Consider the following 25337-nt stretch of genomic DNA (forward strand, 5'->3'; position numbering starts at 1 on the left):
GTTGATGAAAGATCAAGGTTCTCACCTAACAAAACCTAAATAAATATTTGAATAACACAAGCTGCCATGCTAGCAAACAATGCTTGCCTCACCTCAATTAGGAGACGTACCAATCCAAAACTGAAAAACACTGCTGCACTGCACTGCACACATAGCAGAGTTTTAAATTCCAGGATTTGATTTTCTGAAACTTACTTCACAGGGCACCATCAGCCGCCAATTCCACTCCCAACTCCAATGTGTTATATCATGTATCAAGACCCTTGTGCTGCCCTCACCCCTACCTTAATCCCTCTTCACATTTACATCTAAAAAAGGCATATATATGCAAAAAATACAAATATTTATTATATCTCGTAAAATATACTTCACTCATGCATCCAATAAGTGGTTACCAGTTTGTTTAAAAAATTACTTATTTGTACATATTTTTATGATATCCTAAAAAAGTAGCCTGCAGGAATTTTTACTCTGCTCAGTCTTTCAATCATCTCCTAATAGTTTCTCTTTTCATTTCATTAATACACTAGTCTTAATATTAATTTCTTTTTTCTTACTATTTCAAACCATTCATTGTCACCATCTATCACTCTTTAATCTATCATATCCTTAATTTATCTCTGAATTCAGTTTCAACATATCTTCCTAAAGAAATTGTAAAAAATCAAAATGATCCTTATTTCTCAATTTAAACTGTTCATCTTTAACTTCAAAATTCTTGAGTTATGATGAATTTTAGTGCGAATCAAGATATCTTTCATCCAAAAATTAAAGAGTAATTTATAAGAAATTAAGATTCATTTAATAAATTAACCTCTCCTAACATGTTTATGCTCAAAGTTAAGGAAAAAGATTATCCACCATAAAAGTAGTTATGATGAATTTTAGTTATACATAATTTATAACCAAAAATTTTATATCATAATAATACTAGTAAGTAATTACCCCTCTAAATTTTAACAACCAGAACAAAAAAAAAAATATATCCATACCAAATAACATTATTTGAAAAAAATCATGTTTCCCCGTTTTCAATTTCCCAATTCAACAATCTCCAATGCCAAAAGTTACATAAAAAAAGTCCACCCCAACATTATTCTCAACGACTCATCCATCAACCACATTAACCCCCCTCCCATCAACCATCATCAGTCACATCATGATGCCTCCCCCGGCGGCTGCGGTTGCTGCTGACAGCGACGACTGCAGCTGCAGCAGGTGGTGGTAGCAGTCCGCCGCCGTGGGCCTCTGCTCCGGGTTCTGCTCCATGCACCGACTCTGCAACTCCCTAAGCATCATGGGCACCCCTCCCAACCCACACGTCCTTATCAAGTTTCCCACCCCCCACACATCCACCTTAACCCCATGCAGCCCTCTCTCCATCTCCGGCGCGTTCCCCTCACGCTCCCCCGTCACGCGCCACCCCTTCAGCTCCGGCGCCCCCGCCGCCTCATCAAACCCGCACACAAACCACTCCTCCTCCCTACTATCCATCCTCCTCATCACCTTCTCCCACTTCAAATCCCTATGCATAAACGACAAGTCGTGCAGCGCCACCAAAGCCTTCGTCACGTACTTCAACGCCTCCACCAGCTCCTCGCAGTTCCCTGGCCTCACACGGCACCCCCTTGGCTTAAACGACAACCCCAGTTCCCTCTCCGAAACCCCAACCAAAACCTCCGCATGCGGAATCCTATGATCGAGTATCTCATAAACCTCCTTAACCGCCATCCACTTTCTCTTTTCCGAAAACATCCTCGTGCACGTGTTCGGCGTCACCTCCGTCACCACCCCGTTACCGTAACAAACCCTCTCAAAATCACTGTAAGCAAAGCCCTTGGAGTTACTTATAATACTACTGCAACGCTTACTCAGCAATGGCAGCAACAACCCGATCCGAAAACACGGAACTAAAGCCTTTAACCTTTCCGTTGGGGTGGTTAAATTCAGTTCTAGTAAATCAGTGCGGTTGATTATTCCTTCTTGGGACCTACTCATCGCGCAAAACGTCACCGTATTGGCAACTGCATAGTATCCGAGTATGTAGGGTAAATCCATGTAGGTCCATAGTAATTTAGCAACTAACGTGGTTGATGGATTTGGCTGCGTCTCTTTTAACTGGTGCGTTTCTTCGCCTCTCCATAAGCAATAGTTGTTGACAAAACCTGTTATGTTCGGCCATTGGTCTTGTAATAACAAATTCGTGGATTCCGTTGCTGTTGCTGCTGCTGTTGTTGCTGTTGGTGGGGGTGATGACGTGGGTTTTCGGATTAGGGTGAGATTTTCGGGGCAGAATTTTTGGATGACGCGGTTGATGCAATCGTCCCAGAGGGGAATGAAGGAGTCGCGGCTGGATGACGTAGGGTTGAGGGAGGGGCGGATGATGGGGCCCACAATTTCGAACATGATGGCTCTGCAGTCCAAGGGTTCGGATGTTGTCGTGAAGAAGAGTTCCTTCCCTTGAGGAAGATCCTCGTACACGTCTCTTCGGAGAGGAAAACGTAGGTCTTCGGGTGGGGGTTCTTGCAAGTGACGCTTAAGCTCCAAGAGGCTTGGGAGGGTTTGCGGGGACGCACGTAGGAAGCATTCCATGTAGTAATCGCTTGGGTCTCGGAAATCCAATGTAGCAATTGCTGCAACATCAATAATAATGCAAAAAGAAAAAAAAGTAATTCTACCAAACTTAGAACAACAATAATGCATTATAGTATTATACATGCTGCTTCAATGTGTTTGGTGTCACTTATAGATTTAATTCGACTTTTTAGATTGTCAATGAAGCTAATAAATGTGCATCATTAGTCTAATAATTTTACTCTATTATCAATTAATGGTGAAAAAGTTTTATTATGAATAGAAATAAAGTAGTTTTTATTTATCCATCTTCATTTTGAAGGTTCTGAATTGTTGAATGCGTTAAGAACTGAGTGCAGAGAATCCAAATGCTACTATAGATTTATTATAGATTTTCATCTAAATTATAATTAATCATATATGTAACAATTTGTAATTAAAAAAGAAGTGCATGCATATTATTTATTCAATAATAATGTGAGCAACAAGGGCAATAACAAAATCAAATAAAGAAATACTTGAATGAGCACTATTAATAGACGAGTGAAAAAATAATATATTTTATCCACGATATTTTATATTGATCTTTTTAATGCCTTATGAAACAAATATTATATTAGAAATAAGTTTATTTAATATCCTAGATGTTCAATATTTTTTCAAGATGCTATTAAAAAAAATTGAAATGAGTGATCGATAATTACAAAGTTTAATAGTGAAATGTTTTAGCCAAAGTTCAATACATCAAAATACTAGCTAATATCAAAGAAGGAGGGCAGTGACCACTGTCAAAAAGAGACTCACATCTTATGGGAAGTGCTTTGGAGGGAAATTGGACTCTTTCAGCAAAACCTGGGAAAGAGAGACAATGACACAGTGAGATAGAATCCTAGAACATGTAAAACGAGGCAACATAGTTTAAGGAAACAGCTAGGTTTGGTTTGGCACCAGCAGAAGAAGAATCTGAGGCTGGAGAAGACTTTCTTCTGCCAAAAACTTTGACTTGCTGACCCGAAACGAATCTGTCCACAGAGAAACCCTTCAGTGGGCCATCTTCGAAATATTCCATGGGGCATGGCACCATGGCATCATCGAAGCAAGTGAGTTCGTCTGCGTTCAGAAAGCTTGAAGATTGAAGCTTCACTCTCCCTCTATGGACTTCACCTTCTTCTGCCCACAAACTCACTGATTCCTCCCATGACATTCTTAACTTCCCAATTCTTCGGAGTTCTTTGGATGAAGAAGAAGAAGAACCTGTAACGTCTAAGAGAGTGTCTAACCCTAATAAACCCCCTCTTGACCCATGAAAGAAAGGTTCACCCCCACTTGTCAAAGCCAATTGCTTTGTCCTAGCTGCAACAATGTCGACAAGTTACAAGGTTAATTTTTTTTTTTATATATATAAAAAAAGAGCTTGGCTCTTTGATTACGTTTTCATTTCTCACTTTCTAATGCATTATTCTTCTCTAGAAGGGTGAGAAACAGTGCTTATAGTTATAACGGTCAGAGAATCACAGTAAATTATACTGTTCCTTTGCCCTTCTTCATGAATGTATCCAAACTACCGTGCATTCCATAAAAAGGAAAGTAGAAAAATTAAAAAAGAAATTAAAAACAGAAACTTTACTGTGTCTGGAATTACGTTAGCCAAGCACATTGAAGATTAGGTGAGACGAAGGGAAAGTGGGTGAGTTCAATAAAAAGTAAGATCATATCTAAGTTTTCCCATTTTCATCCTTCAAACTACAAACCTGAAAGAGGGATTTCATCATCTTTAAAAGGTCGAGGAGGTGGTGGAAGTGCTCTTGTAGCAGCAAGAGCTGTTCTAGCTTCATCTCCTGACCCTAAAGAGGAAACAGCTCTGCCATGAGAGGATCTCATTCTGGAACCCATGAACTGTGCAAGCTCTTCAAAAACATCTTCATCAAAAGAAGCTGGGAGTCTATGCAACTTTCTCTCATAAGGCGAAAGCCTGAAATAACTCTTCCCAATTTGTTCCCTCTCACCCCCTCTTTCCCATTCGTACACTTTCCTGAACTCTCCCAACATGTTATCCCATTTAGTACCTGCAGTTTTAGCATCTCTATTCACCCCATGCCTCTTGAGAAACTCAGCCACTTCTTTATCTTTATCAGCCCTAGTTTTCGCTCTTGTGATTCCCAATTCCGCTTGTTGTTGTTCTGCTCTTGAAGAAAAATCAGATCCACCAACACCACCACCACCTTTGTATTGTTCCTTCCAAGCTCTTGCCAGCCACAGCATCTCGTTGGGCTTCCAAACTGGACTCACGTATTTCCCTTTTCTGAGTTGCTGGTGAATTTGCTCTCCCTCTTGCTTGGTCCCTTCTCCTGAGAGCAACGGGAGAGAGTGTGTTGGAGATGAGGAAGTGTCTGATGAAGAAGCTGTTTGTGTTTGGGGTTGTTGTTGTTGTAGTGGGTTTGATGAAGTGTGAGTAGTAGGTGAAGGGCTTGATTCTGAGGTGGGAAGCATGGCCATTTGGGACTGTTTTTGTTGTGCAGGAGGAGAAGGTAGAAGCTGCTTCCATTGTCCACTGTATCTGGGCCTCTTTGGGTTCAGTGTCTCAAACTGAGGCTCAAAGGGTGAGGAACTTGCACCACTTGAAACATATAAAGGACTTGGAATGAAAGGGGGTGCTCCAGTTGCAACGACAACTGGTGAAAGTTGTTGGTGGTGGTGGTGGTGGATTGGCCTAACTTCTGTGATGGGTTCCTCATGTGGGGCTTTGGGAGAAGATGAAATTTGCTGTTGTGTTTGTTGTTGTTGTTGATGGTGGTGGTGAGATTGAGGTTGCTGCTGTTGAGATTGTTGTTTCTTGGTTGTGTCTCCCTTGTCACCCATTATGGAGTAATGGGCCCTATCAAAAAAGGGTTTTTGATGAGAGAATGAGGCAGATACAAGGAAGGGGAAGTTAGGAACCGAAAACAAGTGTAGTAGTAGTAGTAGGTAGTAGTAGTAGTGTTGCTATGTTGGCATTGGAGTTGAACTAGGTAGTGTTGTTGGGTTAAAGCGAGGTTTTAAATTGGGAGGTGCTTGTTTTTTTCTATTTGTTGGGGTTGTGGCTGTGACATGTTCTCTCAAAAGGCTTTTGAATGGCGCTTGTTGGCTTGATAGATGGATGATGGCACTTCTGCCATATCTTCAAAAGGGAAAGTCACAGAGTAGAGAGGATCGCAGCGAGCAAAAGCAAACATCCGAAACGATGAAAAGTAGCAACAGAAAGGAGAAAAAACTAAAAAGTCAAGAGAGAGTGTGGGAACTACCGTGAATGAGACGGTTCGCTTTGTTTGTGTGTGTGTGTGTGTTTTTCTTCCCTTTCTTTTCTCCTTTTTTATGATAATTATTATTAACCCTTTGATAATTTCAATTAAGTGAAGAAGAAGCAGCACCGTTGTATTTTGTATTCTGTTTGATGTGTCATTCTTGTCAAGTAGGAGAGAGAAAGAGAGAGGGGTGTAGTGTAGTGTAGTGTAAGTGCATGATTTAGAGAGGGGTGTCATGATTGTACTACTTCTGAAAAACGCGGCTCTAAGAATTTTAACATTGTTTGTTTTTCTCTTTTTCTATTTTTTTTTCCTTTTGGACTTTTAGATTTATTTTCTGTTTTGGGGTGGAGTTATTAGTTAAGTAACTTCATTGAATGTTTGTTTGTTATGCGTTTTATGATGTTTGAGAAGTGAGAAAGAGAGAGAGAGAGAAAACATGTTCCCGCGCAGACTGAGGGCGTGGAGACTGAGTGTGTGTGAGTGAGGTTTTTTTGGAAAGAGAGGGATTAATTAGTGAGTGTTGTTTGCTTTCGGGGTTTGAGAGAGTCAGATGGAGACTTCACGAATCGATGGCTCTGCCCCAGTGAGAGACTTTGCTTATGACAATTTTGGCTCTGTCCTATTTTTCTTCCATTTTTTTCTTTCTTTAAATTAATATTTTCTTCTTTTTTTTTTTTCGTTGGCCTTGGCAAGTCCTTGCCTTCCACCTGTCTCACATCTATTTTTAGGCCTTTCTTTATTTTCAAGCAAGTAATGCTGCCTTGCTACTTTTTCAGTATCATTTTGGTCTTTTGCTTGTTCAAATAAACGCTCCTAATGAAATGACTGAAAAGAAGAAGAAGAAAGAAAAACAATGAATGACAGGTAGGGGTGGAGTCAAGAACCTTAATTAGCGGGAATAAATTATAAAAAATAAAATTAGTGAATTTAATTATATAAATATAAATAAAATAAAATATAAAAATATAAGATTTTATTTATAATTTTTAATTTTAAAAAAAATTTATTGGTGAATTTAAAAAAATAAGAGGTGCAAGTACACATTCTCAACCTAATATAGATCCGTCACTGATGACATGACAGGAGACATCGATTGAATAATTAAGCACATACTTAACTTGTTATCCTATTAGATGTGTGTTTGAATTTAAGTTGAAAATATAATAGATATTGTTTTATATAAATCTAAAGGATAAAAGTAAAAATAAGGATGATAATGCTTCTGTTAATATGTTTGTCTCAATTATATCTTTTCTTTCTACACAAACACATACTAGAAATTGTGAATTTAGAAGAATTTATTTGATTGTGGACATTTATAAAAAAAAATGATTTTGTGGAATTCATCACCATCTCTTTCAATTTTATGCATCAAACAAAAATGGAGTTTGGCTTCAACTATTTCAATTTTGAAAGAAGTCAATTGTCCTGGTATTAATTGCGTTGGTGCTTGAGTACGGAATTATAGGTTCAAACCCCACTTATCACACTTTGTCAATTTCTAACTTTAACAATTGCACGGACATGGCCTTTTTACATCTCACTTCTACAAATTTTTGTGGGCAAATGTCTTCCAAGAACGCGTTTCGATATATTCATATGAATTTTTTTTCTTATATTATTTTTTACTTTTTATATCTCATTACTTTTTTCTTATATTCTATTATACTTTTCATTTTCCCCTTATTTTATCTTCATAACAAATATTTATTAAAATAAAATTTAAGTTGAGAGTTGAGACTTGAAAGTATGGAAATAGTACTTTTAAAAAACTTGTATTTATCTCATTCTGAGCAACGCTTAAATCTACTAATACTTGTCAAATATTAATTAGAATAATGTCAACGGGCTGGGGAGAAGATTGGTAGCACTCACCATTATCCATTCATGAAGTATAATTATGCACTTAACTTTTTTTTTTACTTACTTCTATGTTATTTTTTTATAATATTATATATATATATATATATATATATATATATATATATCAATTTTTCTACTACCAAAAAATATATATCAATTTTCCATTTTTTTCATCATATGATTAGTTTTTCTTCAAAAAATGGTTCCATGTTTACACGAGTATTTATCAGGTTGGACAATTATCTAGCTCTATCCATGCACGTATATATGCTAACCTTGGAAATATATTTTTGAAATCTCATAATAATAAAATAAAATGCATTTAGTTCAAGGCTAATTTAATGTAATTCAGACAAAAAAAAAAAACGTTCCACAAAACAAAAAGTCCAATGACGAATTTAAAATTTATAAAACCCTGAAAGTCTAAACAGAATTTATGAAATCTGTCTTTGAGAAGTGTTAGCTCATATTCAACATAACCTCCTTTCTAAAAATAGATACAAATTTAGACAATTTTTCTATTTAATATTCTATTAGTAATGATAAATTACATTACAAATTCTTATTTATCTCAATTCTCAACTATAGTATCTATTATATAAAGGTATAATTGAGAAAAATAATTAGATCTAAAATTTGAAAATACCAATTGTTTTTGGATTAAAAATCAAAACAAAAAAACTAATGGGCTGATCCCAAAAATTGGACCGACCAATAGAAGGAAAATTAGGTGAGTGTCAAATAATAACTCTCATGATTACACTAAAAAAACTAAAATATATAAAATACAAGAAGAAAGTAAAATCAACTTCCCCTGAAAAAAGAAATTGGCGTTAAGCATGCTTTAGAAAATAAAAGGGTGTAAAATAAATACATTCAATATATTTAAAAAATAGGCTTAAAACAAATTTAGCATCATAAGCTCAATAGATGTTAATAAAATTCCCTTACTTATCGAGTACCTACGAGTGCTATATACTACCCCAATACTCACGCTTGTCTTGTTTATAAATGGCTAAAACACAGAATTTTGTTACTTTGCCTGCAGGTGTCAAATTGAAAACCTATACCCAGCTCTTAGTGAGTTTTACTTGCCAGGCTGTCAATATCTCAAGGATAATTGTTTTCTTTTCTTTTGTCATTGCAAGTGGTCAAACTATATCATATGTCACATGGTATGAAAAATATTAAATATATTTTATTAAATATTTTAAATTACTAAATAACTTTTTATATTTTGCAGCAACTTTATTTTTTCAAATGTTATCTTCTTCTTTTTTGTGAGGTTTATTTCATAAAAATATAGCGGGGGCAAATTTACCTAGCAAAAGCTACAGAGATTTAATTTTCCCTCAGCAGCATAAATCGCAGATGTTCGTTGCATTTGATATTTTGATAGCAATTGAAAATTGTGTTTATCATCCTGTAACGTGTAATATAGGAATTTTCCCCAGCTGCCACTTTATTGCAACGGAATTTTTCCTTAGGGTTCTTTGTGATTGATTTGATCGTGTAATTACTTTGAGATACGGAGATATAACACAATGATTTCGACATGTTTGTCTCTATTCCAAGATTTTTAATAATAAGAATAAGAACAAGTGCTGTCACTTTTTAGTTAATTTGTCGTTTTCTCCCCAGGTGTTTCATGTTTTGTTACTGTATTGTTTTGCTAATACAAATACAATTTTTTTTAACTTAATTTATTTTGTGATAGTAATCTACATAACTACATGTTAACATTGGCAATCCAAGTGATTTACGAATGCATTTAGTTTAGGTAAGGATGTATTTTACAGGATAAAATATAATAATAATTATTAATAAAAATTAATGATTAAGATAAATTAATTATCATTTTTTATTTTATATGTATGTGTGTGAGAGATTTTATCATAATTCTTAATTTTAATTTTCTAATTAATAATTACGAGTATACTATATTTTCTAAAGTATACTTGGACTAGGAAAATCCACTAATGAGATATATATGAAAATTGGATAAAATTAAATAATTTATATTTTTTAATAGTTATAAGAAAAATTGATTGGATACACATGCAAATTCAATTTTTTTAGAATAATAAAAATAAAAATTTAGTATATTTTAAATTTAATTTTTCTTAAAATGATTTTCCAAAAAATAAGCATGAAAAAATGTTTTATTTTGGAATAATGTATCTAAGTTAACCCTTTAATATTTATCAATACAATTTTAATAATGTTTTTCTAACGTGTGCAACGTTACTCTCAAGTTGCATACACAAGTTTAACCCTTTACTTTAATGTTTAATGAGTAATTATACATGACAAATGTGGTAAGTACTAATATCTTCCTACACGTATATAATAAAAAATCTCCAAACCAAATTTTTGTTTCGAAGAGTTTTTTTTATTAAAATAGTTTTTGTAATGGTTTGTCTAAAATTAAATATTCTTGGTGAATTTGTGTCTGTAATTTTTTTCTTTGTCATCTTATCATGATCCTCTGTGAGAGCTTGGATTTACTGTTTTTAGAGTAGTGAGTAAGATACCCTTGCTGTGAGGGTATGGTGTCTGATGTGGAGATAGCAACGTATGGAGGGATTGTCAATGGTGGAAGAGGAGGCCATGACGGTTTTGTTTTTAACGTGAAGGATTCTGGCAATCAGAGCTTTAATGCAGAATTGTGTTTTTGCCCTTACAGATAATTTTTATTTATATATATTTGATAATAAAAAAATTGGTTTTGCACTCATAAAAAAACAAGTGTTTTTCCGTATGACTTTTTTTAAAATGAACGTAGAAAGTTATAAAAGATAAAAAAAAAATTGGAATTAGAATTGGAATTGGATTTATCCTTTTATTTTTATTTTTTTTTCTGTTTCACTCCTCTAATATTAAACACAAATAATAAGTCAGGACACAAACACACACAATTACCTGATTTTAATTTATAAAAATTTAAATAATTTAGATTTTTCTATCATATGTTTATGTAATTTAGAAAATATCATAATATTTTTATATAAAAATATTATATACTATTTTTGGTCCTCATTAAACAATCTTTTAAAGATTTTTTTTAGATTTATTCCTGTTCACCTGGTAAATTTTTAGGACCCAACTTACTTATACTTCTATTTTATTTTTCAAAAAACACTCCTCTTGTGACAATTAATAAACTTCTGTTCATTTAATGGCTACACTACTTCTTTGTATTGTTTTACTCTTTTGTTTCAAGACTTGCACTGCACCCAAACACCTGAATATGCATATTGTCGTTTATAAATTTACACAAAGAATGGAGCATTGTTAGGAGACAATACCCACTTTTCTTGTCAAAGTTTCTGAGTAAAAAGGAATAAAAATTAGAAGAATTGAATTAAAACCCAGTAGCAAAACAACTTTATGTTTGTTGGCAGTACAATACTAGGTAGGGGTTTTCTACGAATTTCTCTACTGAATTATTGCATCTATACGACTCATTCAGTTATAGCTGAGAAGGCTAAGCTAACACTAACCAACAACGATGCGGCACATGTGAAAATTAAAATATATGCTATAACTATATAGTGCATTATTATTTTAATTAAAATTGTTGGTGCCATAATTGCCATTTCTCTTTCTCAATTCAAAATTAAAGCCAATAGAAAAGGAAGTTAATTGGGTCTAAATTACCAACCAGTGACAGGTCGGCGCAGAGCTAATACATAGTTAGCACACCAAAACCATCATCAGAAACAAAATTCACAATTGGAACTTCATCACTCACCATCACCTATGAAACTCTCTCTCTCTCTCTCTGATTGTATTTGTAGGGACCCTAGTTATGAAGAAGTATTTGTCACGTACTTCACAGACAATGGGTTATGGGTTATTTCAGTAACATTGAACCCACTCGAAGAGTATGGCATGAACTCAAAAGTGAAATATGTAAACACTAATTAGTCAAAATTTACTGTTCTTGGATCCTGAATTTAGCCCCTAGCTGGCTTTGAACTACAAAAGCTTAAATACGAGAGCCTTGCCAGAGACTAGGCACCTTTTTCTATCATTAATCATCACTTCTTGGATTTTATTTCTATATATACCATCTGTCTCTTATTACATGTTTATTTAATTTATGAGTGTTTTGATTTATCTCAATATATTTTTTATTTAATACAATTGTACTTTTTTTTATAAAGATATATGTTTAAGATTTAATTTATTATGCTATCAATTTTAATAAATAATTTTTTATTTTATTTTATTATTATATTTATTTTTATTAAATTATTAATTTTATCGTGATAGAGATTATGATAATAAGAAATAAATCTTTTATAATTTTAATTAAAATTGTTCTTGATAGTAGGATTATTATGAATATATAAGACATTAATAATCCGGATAAATCAATATATATGTAATGATCTTTATTGAATAAAGATTAATATATCCCATTTATTAAATCACATATATAGATGAAGTATATGTAAATGTCATCATTGAACTGACTCAATTGATAATGTATAATAGTTAATTTTACCTTGATATGTTAATAGGAAATTCTAAAAAAGATATATAATAATTTCTTTTAACCTGATACTATCATAGTAATTAACAACTTATTTGTTATATTTTAATTTTGAAAACCTAATATCTTAGGACACTAGTTAAATGAATATTAGATATAGATTAAATACTTGTATAATTAATGACTAATCAAGAAAAAATTCATCAACTCTATATAATGAGTTTGAGCTCTATGATAAGATTAAGACATTGGTCACAACAATTGAAGGAAAGAAACAAAGAGTTTCTTAACTCATTCATTGATTAAATATAATGTGTTGACTTATTAATGTTTGAAAGTAATATTATACTCTAGAGTTAACCTTGAGTTGTAAATGATGGAATGAAATATTATATTATTCTTCTATTGGTTTTTGAAACTAAAAGATGTTATTTCATGTTATTTGGACGTTAAGGAATGTTATATTATGATTATTTTACTATCAATCTAGTATTAACCTACGAGGTCACACACAAACAAGTGTTTCAATCTTTACAAAAGAAAATACTTTATTTGATAATTAAATTATAAAATTTAATTTAATAAAATAAATATTTTTGTAAAATATTATTATATTCTTTGCTAACATCAAGACTATAATTAATATAAACAAAAATATTATTTTATAGATGTGAAAGTTGTCCATAAAATAAGAGTAAAATTTTATTGTTACATATCATGTGATTAATTATCGTAATTGTTCATATGATTATTTGAGAATTATCTTTGTTTTGTATCAGGAAGCTTCTTAAGATAAAAATATACGAGATACTTTTTTATTTTCAAATATAAAGATAAAGAGATGTAAAATTATTTTAAATAAAATCTCTCTTGTTTGAAAAGACCCAAATTTATATCTGAGAAACATCTTCGTGAGAGTAAAGTATACTAGATACGAACTAGAAAATTTCAAGTCTAATTTTAGACCTGAAAAGTAGAAAGAAAATTTACTCTTTATAGTGAGTTCCATTTATAAGAGTTGATAGCAAATTGATCTTGGTGTGAAGTCTTTATACTACACTAGAAAATTTTAAGTCTAATTTTAGACATGAAAAATAGAAACAAGATTTGCTCTTTATAGTGAGTTCCATTCATAAGAGTTGATAGCAAATTGATCTTGGTGGAAAGTCTCTACACTACTAAAGAAATTTTTTATTGTTTTAAGAATGTGCATCTGAATACATAAATATATTTTATTTATTATTGTTGTATATTTTAAATGTAAAATAGATCATAATTTTCTGTTGCAAATGTTAGAAACATTTATATGTGACTATCACTCTTTGCTCCCACAGTTTTATGTCTAAATTTTGTCTTTATTTTTTTTTAATTTTACCCCAAAATTTACAAAACATTATAGATTTTGTTCCCACCTAAAAAAATCGTCACAATTAATGAAAAACAATCACAAAATTATCTTAATTGTGATTGTTTAAGAGAAAAGTCGTCACAAAATCTTAATTATGACAATTTTTCTAAGGAAAATGCTTAATAGTACGAATGAAGTTTTGTATTGCAAACACGAATGGCGTGGCTTCAATTACACATCGACGCTATTCTTCTTATTTTGCGCTTTTCCATTGCTTTTAGTTTTCTTTTTCTTCATTTGTTACAATTCCAATAGAAGACTTTCATCAAGTCTGTGGTCATCTTTCACAGTTGCGGTCCAATGAAATAATGTTTAGGGCAAGAGCAATGTAAGAAGATTTTCAAAGTCAGAAAATTTTGCTAGCGATTCCAATGGCTATTTCATAAACAAAAAATTCAAAATTTGCTGAGATTGTTTCTTCAGGTTTTGGTGGGAGATAGGAAGTCTCCCACGATTAGCGGGATATAGAATCAAAATTTGTCGATTTATCTTTCTTTTATAATTTTAATTATTATTTTATGAGAAATAATTACATGTTACAAATTCGTGTGTTTGGTACTTAAATTCTTCGTACTATATAGCATTACTTTTTGTCTTAAGTGAGGAAAAAATTCATGATATTTTATAAATTGGATGACAAAATTGGTTAAAACAAAATTTTGGAGACTAAATTCGCGACATTGTAAAACTTTTGGGGAATAAATATAAGTGAGCCTTATTATTTTAAAAATGGATTTCAGTGTCTTTCTTAAGAGAGTAATATAGTTAGCCTCTAGAAATAATTGTTTCTTTTCAATATCTCATTTGAGAAAATATATCATGTGTATTCTCTACTTCTAAAATCAATGGTGTAATCGAACCATATTTTACTTCTTTTATTATCAAAGTGATTTGATTAGGATTAGAATAACTCGTTGCTCCTAATTATAGAATTGATCATAAAGTATGGGAAACCAGAATAAAATAGAATAGTATACATCTTTGATGGAAAAGCTAGAAGGCTAGCCCACAAGTATATGTTAAACATTAATTTGCATGGTTGAGTGCTACTTCCACCCAATTTACTAGAAACCCTATACGTATATTGTTTATAGATTAAAGAGCTTCATGGCTTTTTTAGGCAGCAGATGGGTTAATGTTTACTAAATAGGAAATGTATTAGGATGGCAATGACGATGCGAAGACAAAAAAATAATATTCGATTAGTTTAATTTTCATATTTGTATAAGAAACAAATATTATTATGGTTAAATCGCTCGGAACTTTGTACTGTAATTAGAAAATATTTTGTTGTGTATTATGATTGCATTACTTTGCTCTCGGTATTAGTAAAAGATGTAATTGTATTTTAATATCAATTGTTATTGGAGTATGAATGTGAGATGAAATTTCATATTAGGTAGGAATAAGAAAGTTGTGAGAAAAAATTCATAAACCTAAGTTTTAAGGTTTTGAGTTAAAATATATTGTTAAATTTACTTATATAATAATTTGCTCATGCCATAGAACTAATGATTCAACTTGGAGACTGGTTTGGATGAGTAAAATGAAGGCGTTGAATCCATGAACATTGGAATCCTTTAAATCGTAAGTTTTCTTGGGAGATGAGTTCATGCATGGATGCCAGACAATGAGTCCCACAAGTATTGTGGCAAGTGCAAGGTACTGGAGTTGATAATTCAACTCGATGACTGACTTGGATGAGTAAAATAAAGGCGTTGAATTCATGGATATTGAGATCCCTTGACTAAGTCTTTCTCGGGAATGAGTTCTTGCATGGAGGCCAGAGAGTGAGTCTCACAATTATTGTAGCCATGCAAGATACTAGAGCATGTTGGTTGCAATGGTTAGGTGAATCGGGGCAACCATGATTAAGCTCTAAAGGATCATCATTGGATACTTATGAAAGAGACTCACACTTAAAAAATATATTGTTGTGCTATAAAGTCTCATATCGGTAGGAATGAGAAGGTTCAACATCATATAAGTGATGAAAAAAAAATATATTTATGAACTTTAAGGTTTTGAGTTAAAATGTGGTGTCAAATTCACTATTTACATTTATTAATTATGTTTAAGATCATTAAAAAATTAAAGTGGTGCGTTAAAATTTATTTTAAAAATTAGAGAAGGAAATGGTGACAAGAGATATATATTTCAATTGAAGTTGTTAAAATTAGAGTTGAGAACATGTTTTGTCATTATTTTAAGATGACATTTGAATATACATTTCTTTTAAATTAATATAATTTTATTAAGAGAAAGCCAATTCATCACAAGGAGTACCAAAGACCAGCTTACACAAATATTGTTGGTACAAGAGTATTACAAAATAACAACTGAAACAGAACACCCCTCACATAAATCCATACAAAATAGGATGCATTAGGACCAACAACATTGCCCTCACCATAAAAAAGACCAAAGTAAATGTTCTTGACAGAACCATAAAATCGACAACTTCAAACTACACACACTATAGCCAGAGAGTTAAGCATTACATTACAAGATAAAATCACTTCCAAGTGAATCAAAATTGCTTGACCAATTGTCCAATTCCACGCTCATGTGCCACCAAGCTGATCCAATGATATATGAAAGACATTGCTGCTGCACCGGTTGATTCATCATCATTAATCCGATTGAATAGGGAAATGATGCATATATATGAAATGTGGCTAGACACATTGTTATGATAGGCAAAATTATTTAAATGGATTAGCAGCAGAGGATGACTAAAGTGAATCAGGTGCACATTTCCGTTTTCTTGTGATGCTGCTTGTGTTCTATATAGAAGGCTACCTCTGATTTTAAAGCTCTGGTCTTGTCCACACACTCTTCTATAGTAAATTTTAGTTCTTATCATTATTTTTGTAAATCTTTTATTTGTAGGTTGAAGATGCCTCAAATTAGTCTAACACAAATCGACGGTTCATTTTTTTTTAATTAGATTAGGGGAAGACATACCCCTTTACAATTGCAAGGTCAAGGAAGACCACCAACTTCACTGAGAATTTAGAAGAATTTACACATCATTTATCAATGATTAATACGAGAGTCGAACTCAAGTCATAGTTTTTATGAGTAGAAGACTCGTTCAGAGGTGTCAACGCTTATTAGTAGAACAGTTCGTTTTAGGTATTTAATTTAACACCTTGTATCTTTTGCAAATGTTAGTGTCTACTTCTCTTAATCAAGTTGGTCACTCTCAATTCTTTCATTGATTCGTGACTTCTATATATCTAGCTGCCGTTAGTACAGTTCTACCATATCAATTGAGTTGTCTTTCCTTTTCTGATTCAATTTTGGTTAACTCAGGTTGTGTCTAGTTTTATGATTTTATGATTCGAAGATGTCTAGTTTGTGATGAGAACTATTGTTTAAGTAGTTTTGATTCTCCTACACATTTTGGCAAGTTGTAGAGGGTGGTCCTTGTTATAATGTGAAGTCCTCTTGAAAGATGGAACTTCAATTCGAGACCGACAGTGAGGTTCATGAGAAGGGTAATAATAAAAAAATTAAATCCGAGGGCCCTCCACGCAATGGTAATTAAAATTCTTCCATGTTCTGTTTTTTAGTCTTCTCTGCTTCCCCTTTTGATTATGATCAGCTTGTTTGGATTTCTCTGGAGTTTGAATACCAAAAATAATGGACATTAAGACAACATAAAGATTAGAAACTTTGGTTTGTGATCAATAATAGACAAAACATTCCAAATAATATAGTTGGTGGAAAAGTGATGTAAGTCCAAAAAGGAATTAACTTATAATCAAGATATGAAAAAAAGAAACAAAATGCAAAAGCAAATAGTATCTTTTATTCTGTTAAAAATTTCAAGGTGTCAAACAATCAATCAAAGCTAATGTAGGAGGACAAGTTAGAAATAGCATAAGAAGGCACCGATGAAGTAAAAGAAACAAACTTTGAAATGCTAGTATATAAGACACAAAAATTGATATGATAGTTTGTACACTTGATGCTCTTAAGAAAGGTGTACACGGATAGAGAATTAGTAAGGAGAATCTTAAGAAGCTTCTTGAAAACATTAAAGTTAAAGGTGGCTTCAACCCAAAAAGGATAGGATCTTAAATCCCTGTCCTATATGATGACTTGAGAGGTAATCTTTATAAGTACTTTTGTTAATATAGTGCAGAGTGAAAAATCAGTAAGGAAAAGATTCACTCTCAAAGCAACATCAGCATTGTACCAAAAGGAAGATAATGAAAGAGTACAAATGAGTAAAGATCGATGAAGAGATAGTTCAAATCAAAAGACTCTACAAACTTCACAAGAAAAAAAAAAGTTAGCACGAATGAGAGGCAACAACTTGAAACGAAAAATTGAAAGGAAGACCCGTGCTATGAATGTTTAAAATGTTAAAAAGCCATTTGTCCACATACCAAGATAAAATTTAAAAACAAGTTGAAAAAGAAAGAAAGTAACGGCGGCAAACATAACTTGGTGATAATGAATAAGAAGATTATTTGTGTGTAGAATATGAAATTTGATTTTAAGACCTCATGTAAATTGTAAACTACCCAAACTCCCCACTAAACTGACTTGGTGGATATGAACAAGATGAGGCAGTTAATAATTGCCTCATGGCAATAAGTTAAAAAAGGGTAAAGATGATGTGAATGACTTTTGATAACAAAGTTCTTATGCCTCATGGAATATCCAAGTTCTTATTTTAAAGATGAATTCACCTTACAGAAGTACGTCCCCCGCCTCACACAGTTGGTAACTTACATACATACTAGCGTGTTTGGTAACATTGTTTGTACTTAAAGTAATAAATAATTGCATTTTGTATTGTTTTGAACGTCATTTTACAATACATGTGGATCCTTCACGTGTTATCAAACACCACTGAGTACATGAATTAATTGGTACATGAGGTTATCAGTAGTTTTAAGATTGATTCTGAATACCCAGTTATATTACATACTCAAAAGAAAAGCTTCATCATTCATTATAATTTTATTCAACTTAAACATAATTACATGCACTAAAAGGTATAAGTAGTCTATACCATAAAAAGATCCACTCCATATTGTTTTGTAGTGTTTGATAACAGGTTAATCAGATTTATTATTGCTACAATGTAGTATCAACCTTAACAATTAGTTGAGCAATGAAAGATACAAGTGTCCATTGATTTTCAGCAGAATCACACACCATATGTGAAGTTAGTCCTGCACATAAGATCGTAAACTCATAATAGTGAAGATCGAATTTGATTTATTAATCTAACTATACATCGAAAAGGACTTGCAACTTAAAACAAGGACCACATCTAGCTAAGAAAAATTCCGGTTCAGTAAAAGAGCTAGGTATAGAATGTCCAGAAGTCAAAGTTGATCCAATGAAAGTTGATGGTAGGTAAAAGATGAGAGTGTCCATTCCTGCAAGGCTGGACATTCATGATGTTTTCCTTTTATCGTAAAATCTATAAAAAGATTTTGCACAGTGTATTGTAATTATATATGTAGTCATGAGCTACTCTAGCTTTGCTCATTCATATTTATATAGCTGGCGTTCCTAATGATAAGCTCTATGTTGAGAGAGACATCATAGGATGCATGTCGTGCATACAATTAAGAAACTGTAAGCTTAATGCAAGAGGTGTTACACCCGTTTATGTTTGAGATTATAAGTGCGGCGACTTTAATTCTCAATTCTATAAAATTTTGAATTAGACTATAATTTTATACAAAAACAATTTATTTGCTAATTATTTGATGCATGTCAAAAAGTTTGGTAACCATCCTAATTAAGGTTTCTAACTTCTTGATAGTAATTTAAGATATCTCACAAGTTTCTACATTTTAGATCATTTATGAAATTAATCTTTCATCCAAAGTTTAATTATACTTAAAAAATTTCGTCTCTTTTTAATGATATATTTTGTGGGAACATGTCTTTTTCCGAAAATTCAACTTGAGTTACCAATTTAACTACACTCATTAAGTTTATGTCAAAAAGTATTAACATGTTTCATAAAATTAAAGTTTAAAATGAAAATTTTGTAAAATTATGATAGTCTATTTATTAGTATAAGTATGTGTCATAATTGTCATAGATAGAATAATGTGAATTAATTGACATAAAATTATTTAAATTTAATAAATATTAAACTTGCGTAATGATTAATGCAAATAAATATATTAAATATTTAAGAGAAGAATTTTATTATATTAATAGTCTTATTCAGGTTAAGTAAAATTATCTCACGTGAAAGTTAAAATATTTAGGTCCTCTCTAACAAATTTTTTGTGCAGCCAATATGAAACAAAATCTCAACCATTAATTAGTTAACACACAATAATTAAAAAAGAGAATGTGAGTAATGGTCTAGATCTTGGCTGCAGAGAATACAGTGCTACATAAATAGAACTCAATCTTTAAGTCTATTAGTAAAACATTTATTTATTATTAATATTAATAAAACAATTAAAAAAGACCTTGTGTTTTGACAAAAATGTTACACATATCTAAAGAAAAGTCTAACATATAGTTATCTCTAAAGTAATAAATATTTTCTTAATAGGTCTCATTTATCATTGGTATAATCATTAAAGATATATGTAATTTTGTGAAAAAATAACATGCAATATTTTTTACATGTAAAAGAATTATTTAGATTTTTAAAAAAAGTAATAAAAAGAAGTAATTATTATTTTATGCAGTAAAAAATAAAGAGGCAGGGTGATGGAGGTATATTAATGAATGCAATTGAGGCACTTTAAGCTAGCCCCGACAAGTTACATCAAATTCTGTTGCATGGACATGGTGTTATTGTAGTGACTGGATCAACATGAATTTCGGGTTTTGATCCATCCCTTTTAGTATCCAGTAGTAGCACTAGGAGCAGCAACTCGTGACTGCTATATCCCATCTCTCCCTTTCTAGTTTGCCATAAAGCTGCTGCAAACCGTGGAGCTGTATCTATATATGTATATATATGTCATCATACTTGCTCAGACCCATGCACATTCATACATATAACATATGTACAAATGTAAACTAAACAATCTCTGACCCAATCCTTCACTTTTCTTGTTTCTCTCTGTATTCCATGCATTTCTAAAACCGTTAGCTATAGAAAACACAGAATGAAATGAATGGCATATGAGAATTCAGAAACTCTTTCTCTCTCTCACTTTACTCCTAAGACCTACCATTCTTAGGTAGGCCGGCTGCTTCGTCTTCACCTAGACTCTGTGCCTACTCTTTGATCATCATAGTATATATGTACGCACAGACAGAGACAGTCACGGAGAGATACTTTTAGGGTTAATATATATATATATATATATATATATATATATATATATCATCATCATTTGTTATGTGTAATAGTTCTTTTTAATAATTATTTTGATTTTAATCCCTCTTAAATTTTTTAGTCCGGCAAATAACAATTTTAGATGATATATAAATGACATTAACAATTGATTATGATGTAATATTATCAAAGAGTTTCACTTCATCTTTAAATTCTTATATATTTATTGAGGAAGTTTAGTTCAATTAATTATTGTAAATCTTCCATAAAAAATTCTCACGTGTTCAAAAATAACATCACTAATTAATGTGAGATATAAAAACACAATTTATGAAAAAAGTTATACTGTTTTAAAATGTATTGCTAACGTTTTTTTTAGGGGAATGCATTTCTAATGTGGTTGTTATGGAAATGGATTCTCTTCGGTTCCTTTTTCCTTTATTTGTTTTATTTCATAAACTTTTGAGAAAATATATAAAAGATTAGAAACATTTATAGGATTTTTTTTATAAAAAAAACAGCAAATGAAACTATATTAAAAGAAAATTGATACCTGAAGTACCAAAATATTACAAATTGTATAGGCTAGTTTATATTTATATCAACAAGGATATAAATATTAGATAACCAATATGAAAAATAAAAAAACACAACACCCTGCACCCTCTAATGATGCCCCCCTCCCCCCCAATATCCCATTGCCATAAGACCTCTAATTACAAAGCCCCTTCTTGAACTACAAAACAATTACATATACCCCCACCCGCCCCATTCAATGCATCAGTAACAAAAGGTAGCATTAATGGCCATGCAAATTACAATACAAGAATAGTCCTATCATAAATTGCACCTCATCAACCCAATTAGTTAGCAGAGATATTTGATGCCCATTGAACATATGAGACATTGAACCCTGGAAGACTACCATGTAGCCGAGACCCTGAGACAAATCTGATTTCCTCCACTAAAAGCTATCCATTCCACAATCTCTTGTTGAAAAAGAAGTCTATTTCTCTACCTTCTTATACAAAAGATTACTGCACCCTAAATGTATTGCCATATTTCTCCTTCTAGTTTAGATCTTCCCAGCCATTTGATGTACCAGTAGTGAGCCTCCATATCTCCAGGTGATGTAGTAGCAAAATCGGGGGCAATCCAAGAATAACACTCATTCCACACTTTCGAAGCCAACTCACAATAGAAAAAAAGAGGTATTGTCTCACTCTTTTGAAGGCAAGGGCACAACATATCCTCATCACGAACAATAATATTGCTTTTCTTCAAGTTTTCCTTTGATGGGAGTCTATTTTTAAAGGTCTTCCACAGGAACATAAAGACCTTCTTAGGAAAACTGATCTGCCACAAATCTTGGAAAATGACATTTGGTGCCTCATCCATAGAGTCCTCCTCCATACACAGTCTGTAAACTAAAATTTTGGAGTAGCAACCCGAAGAAGATGCCTTCCACCACCATGAGTCCATCTCCAAATTTTTTACCTATATTGTTTCCAAAAACACAAATAATTGTTGAGCTAAAAAATTTTCCCATTCAAACATACTTCTCCATTTGAACTCCCAGCATATATACCAAGGTTGGAGGCCTCCAACCTCCCATCATACCAATAGTACTTTCCTTTTGAAAAGAAATAGCTTATGAAACAAATTAGCTAGACTTTGTCCCTCCACCCATTCATTAATCCAAAATCTTATTTTATTTCTAGCTAAAACCTTTCACCCCATTCCCTTGTCAAACCCATTTTCACTATTCCCCCAAGCTCTCTTCAAATCCCTCCATCTCAACGACTCTCTAGAATGTTCACTCTCCCTCACGAGCCCATGCCAACCCTCATATTTAGACATCCACACCTCACACCATAACTTACTCCCAAAGCCCCAAAGTGACCCTTATAGAAATTAACCTTCAACCAGGACACCAACTCAAACATTCTCAGAATATTTTTAATGATAAAAACATTTGTCACATTTGCTTCACCAAAAACAAATTGTATCATTGGCATATTATAATAAGCTAATAACACAACCCTTGTTCCCCACTGAATAACCATGAAATAATTATTTTCCAAAGCTACCTGCATCAAATCACTCAAACCCTTTTTTACCACCAAGAAAAGAAAAGGAGCTAAAGGGTTTCCTTGTCTAAAGTCCAATTGGAACTTGAATTCTTGAGATGAGATGTCATTCACCAAAATCAAAGACCAAGAAGACATAAGACAACCTTTAATCCAATTAATTCAAGTTTCATGGAATCCTAATCTATGTAGCATATAGAAAAGGAATTTCCACAACACCAAATCATAACTCTTTTCAAAATGCACCTTAAATAGTAAACAACTTTTCTTCCTCTTTTTTGCATCACCACCACCTCATTTTCAACCAACACACTATGCAATAATTGTCTTCCTCCAAATGCAATTTGTCTATTATCAATCACCTTACCTAACACCTTTCTCAATCTGTTAGTTAACACCTTAGCTAATATATTATACATGCATCCTACAAAAGATATTGGCCTAAAATCACCAATGTTTTGTGGTTTTCACATTTAGCAATCAAGGCAATAAAGAAAGAATTCATACCTTTTAGAAGGACGCCAAAGCAATGAAATTTTGACAAAAATCTCTTAATATTCTCCTTAAGAAGTTCCCAAAATTCCTTGATGAATAGGAAAGTGAAACCATCGGGCCCAAGACTCTTTGAACTAGCACAATCACACACTATGTCCTTGACTTCATCTTCTTTGAAATTCGCTATGAGCACAAAATTATCATGACTAGAAATCTTTTGGAAATTGACTCCATCAAGCTTTGGTCTTTCCCAAGTACCCTCCATGAATCTATTTTGAAAATATGCCTTCACGTCCTATTTTACTCTTGAAGGCTCCTTGTTAGTCATCATTTACAACTAACTTTTGTGTTGAAAAGCTTTATGGAAATTATGTCTTTTCTTCAATTTATGGTTCTTTTTGTAGGTTTGTACATATTTTTAGGTTTAGTTTAATTTTTTATGCAGTAGATATGCCCTTCAATGTGAATTAATGAGTTTTCAACTTCAGTTTCAGGTGAAAAGATGAAGAAATAGAAGGTTGTTGCAACTGGTGTCTCGCTAAGCGAGGCATATGCACTTAGCGAGTAACATTCGCTAAGCGAGACATCAGCTCGCTTAGCGAGTCAAGGGAATCTGGAAGAGAATCTACCACGCATGCATGCACCCAGCGTAGCGAGTCGTTTGTCTCTTCTGGCGCTTAGTGTGCCTGACGCGCTAAACCAAAATTCACTAACTCGCATTCAGCAAGAAAATGACGTTAAGCGAGCCTTTGAGGACAAAAAACCCTTAAAAGCTGAAGTTGGCGAGAAAGGAGGGAGCTTTGGTAGAAAACACAGAAAATTACTACGTGAGAGACGCAACAGGGCAAGGGAGCACCAAAAACCTTAGCTTTCAAGAGGATTCTAGGTTTTAGAGTGATTTTTAGGTTTCTAGAGGTGGAGGAGACATCCTCACTATTGTGTAATCTGAATTTTGCTTCCAAAACCTCCTATTGTAACTGAAAGGTGATAACTTGTCATGGAAGACTAAAGTTTTTGTTCGAAATTTCTGTTGAGTCTTGATGTAAATATTTTTTACTATCTATTTAATGTTGTTTTGATGTGTTCATTGCTTATATCTGCATTTAATTCTTGCATGCTTTTGGTCTGATCACCCATTTGTGTGTAAAGTCAGGATTTTTAGCATTGGAAAATGATATGAATCCTTAGAACTGGATAGTGCAGGACTAGATAACTATATTATCTGAACACGAAGTGCAGAGACTCTAGTTTTTAATATGTTGTGATCTTAATACTGTTCGGTTAGGCTAAGTTCGATGAGGGATCCGAGAATGAAGTTTAATTAGAATTAGCCCATTCATGCGAGACATCGATGTTTAGGATAATTGTCCTCATCATAGGACACAGAAACAACATTAGATAGAGAAAAATCCTTAATTGCATCAAGTTACTCAGTAGAAAGGCCCAACATTTTAATCATTTGTTTATATTTCACATTTACTTAGTTAATTTTGTAATTATCTCTAGAATTGCAACTATATCCTGTTTTTATTTCTATTTCATGATGTTACACAAATGTCTACTTATTGAATGAACGTTTTTTTGAATGAAACAAATTCTCTGTGATTCGATACTCGATTCTTACCGTTTTATATTACTTGTGACTTAATACACTTGTTGATAAATTTCGCAGTTCTAAAGAGGTAAAACAACACCCAAATCCTATTTATATACTTTCAACAAATTCTTTTTCCTCTTCCAATTTATGGTTGAGTGAAAATCTAGACTTTTGACAGAGCAAGGATTCATTGTATTTTGTCACTCTCCAAAAGTCCTTTTGAAGTTGCAATCTTCT

The 25337-nt window shown here is 32.6% G+C and overlaps 1 protein-coding gene across 1 annotated transcript; it reads right to left on the reverse strand.

Moving 5' to 3' along the window:
• Positions 1 to 1004: 1004 nt before the first annotated feature.
• Positions 1005 to 5755, reverse strand: LOC114390036. Its single transcript, XM_028350722.1, has 4 exons — positions 4326 to 5755; positions 3523 to 3927; positions 3379 to 3426; positions 1005 to 2633 (listed from the first exon to the last, which is right to left on the reverse strand). Exons 1-4 carry the CDS (start codon positions 5431 to 5433, stop codon positions 1153 to 1155), a joined length of 3042 nt encoding a protein of 1013 aa, XP_028206523.1. The 5' UTR covers positions 5434 to 5755; the 3' UTR covers positions 1005 to 1152.
• Between the last annotated feature and the right edge of the window lie 19582 nt (positions 5756 to 25337).

Source organism: Glycine soja, chromosome 16 (assembly GCF_004193775.1).
Source record: "Glycine soja cultivar W05 chromosome 16, ASM419377v2, whole genome shotgun sequence".
Classification (NCBI taxonomy): domain Eukaryota; kingdom Viridiplantae; phylum Streptophyta; class Magnoliopsida; order Fabales; family Fabaceae; genus Glycine; species Glycine soja.

Bases quoted from the DNA above. Each gene is read 5' to 3' on its own strand.
- LOC114390036 (XM_028350722.1), bottom strand. From the start codon at position 5,433: ATGGGTGACAAGGGAGACACAACCAAGAAACAACAATCTCAACAGCAG. The intron at 3,928-4,325 runs GTTTGTAGTTTG...ACATTGTTGCAG, and splicing joins TGATGAAATCCCTCTTTCAG to CTAGGACAAAGCAATTGGCT. The intron at 3,427-3,522 runs GTGCCAAACCAA...TCTCTTTCCCAG, and splicing joins CTCAGATTCTTCTTCTGCTG to GTTTTGCTGAAAGAGTCCAA.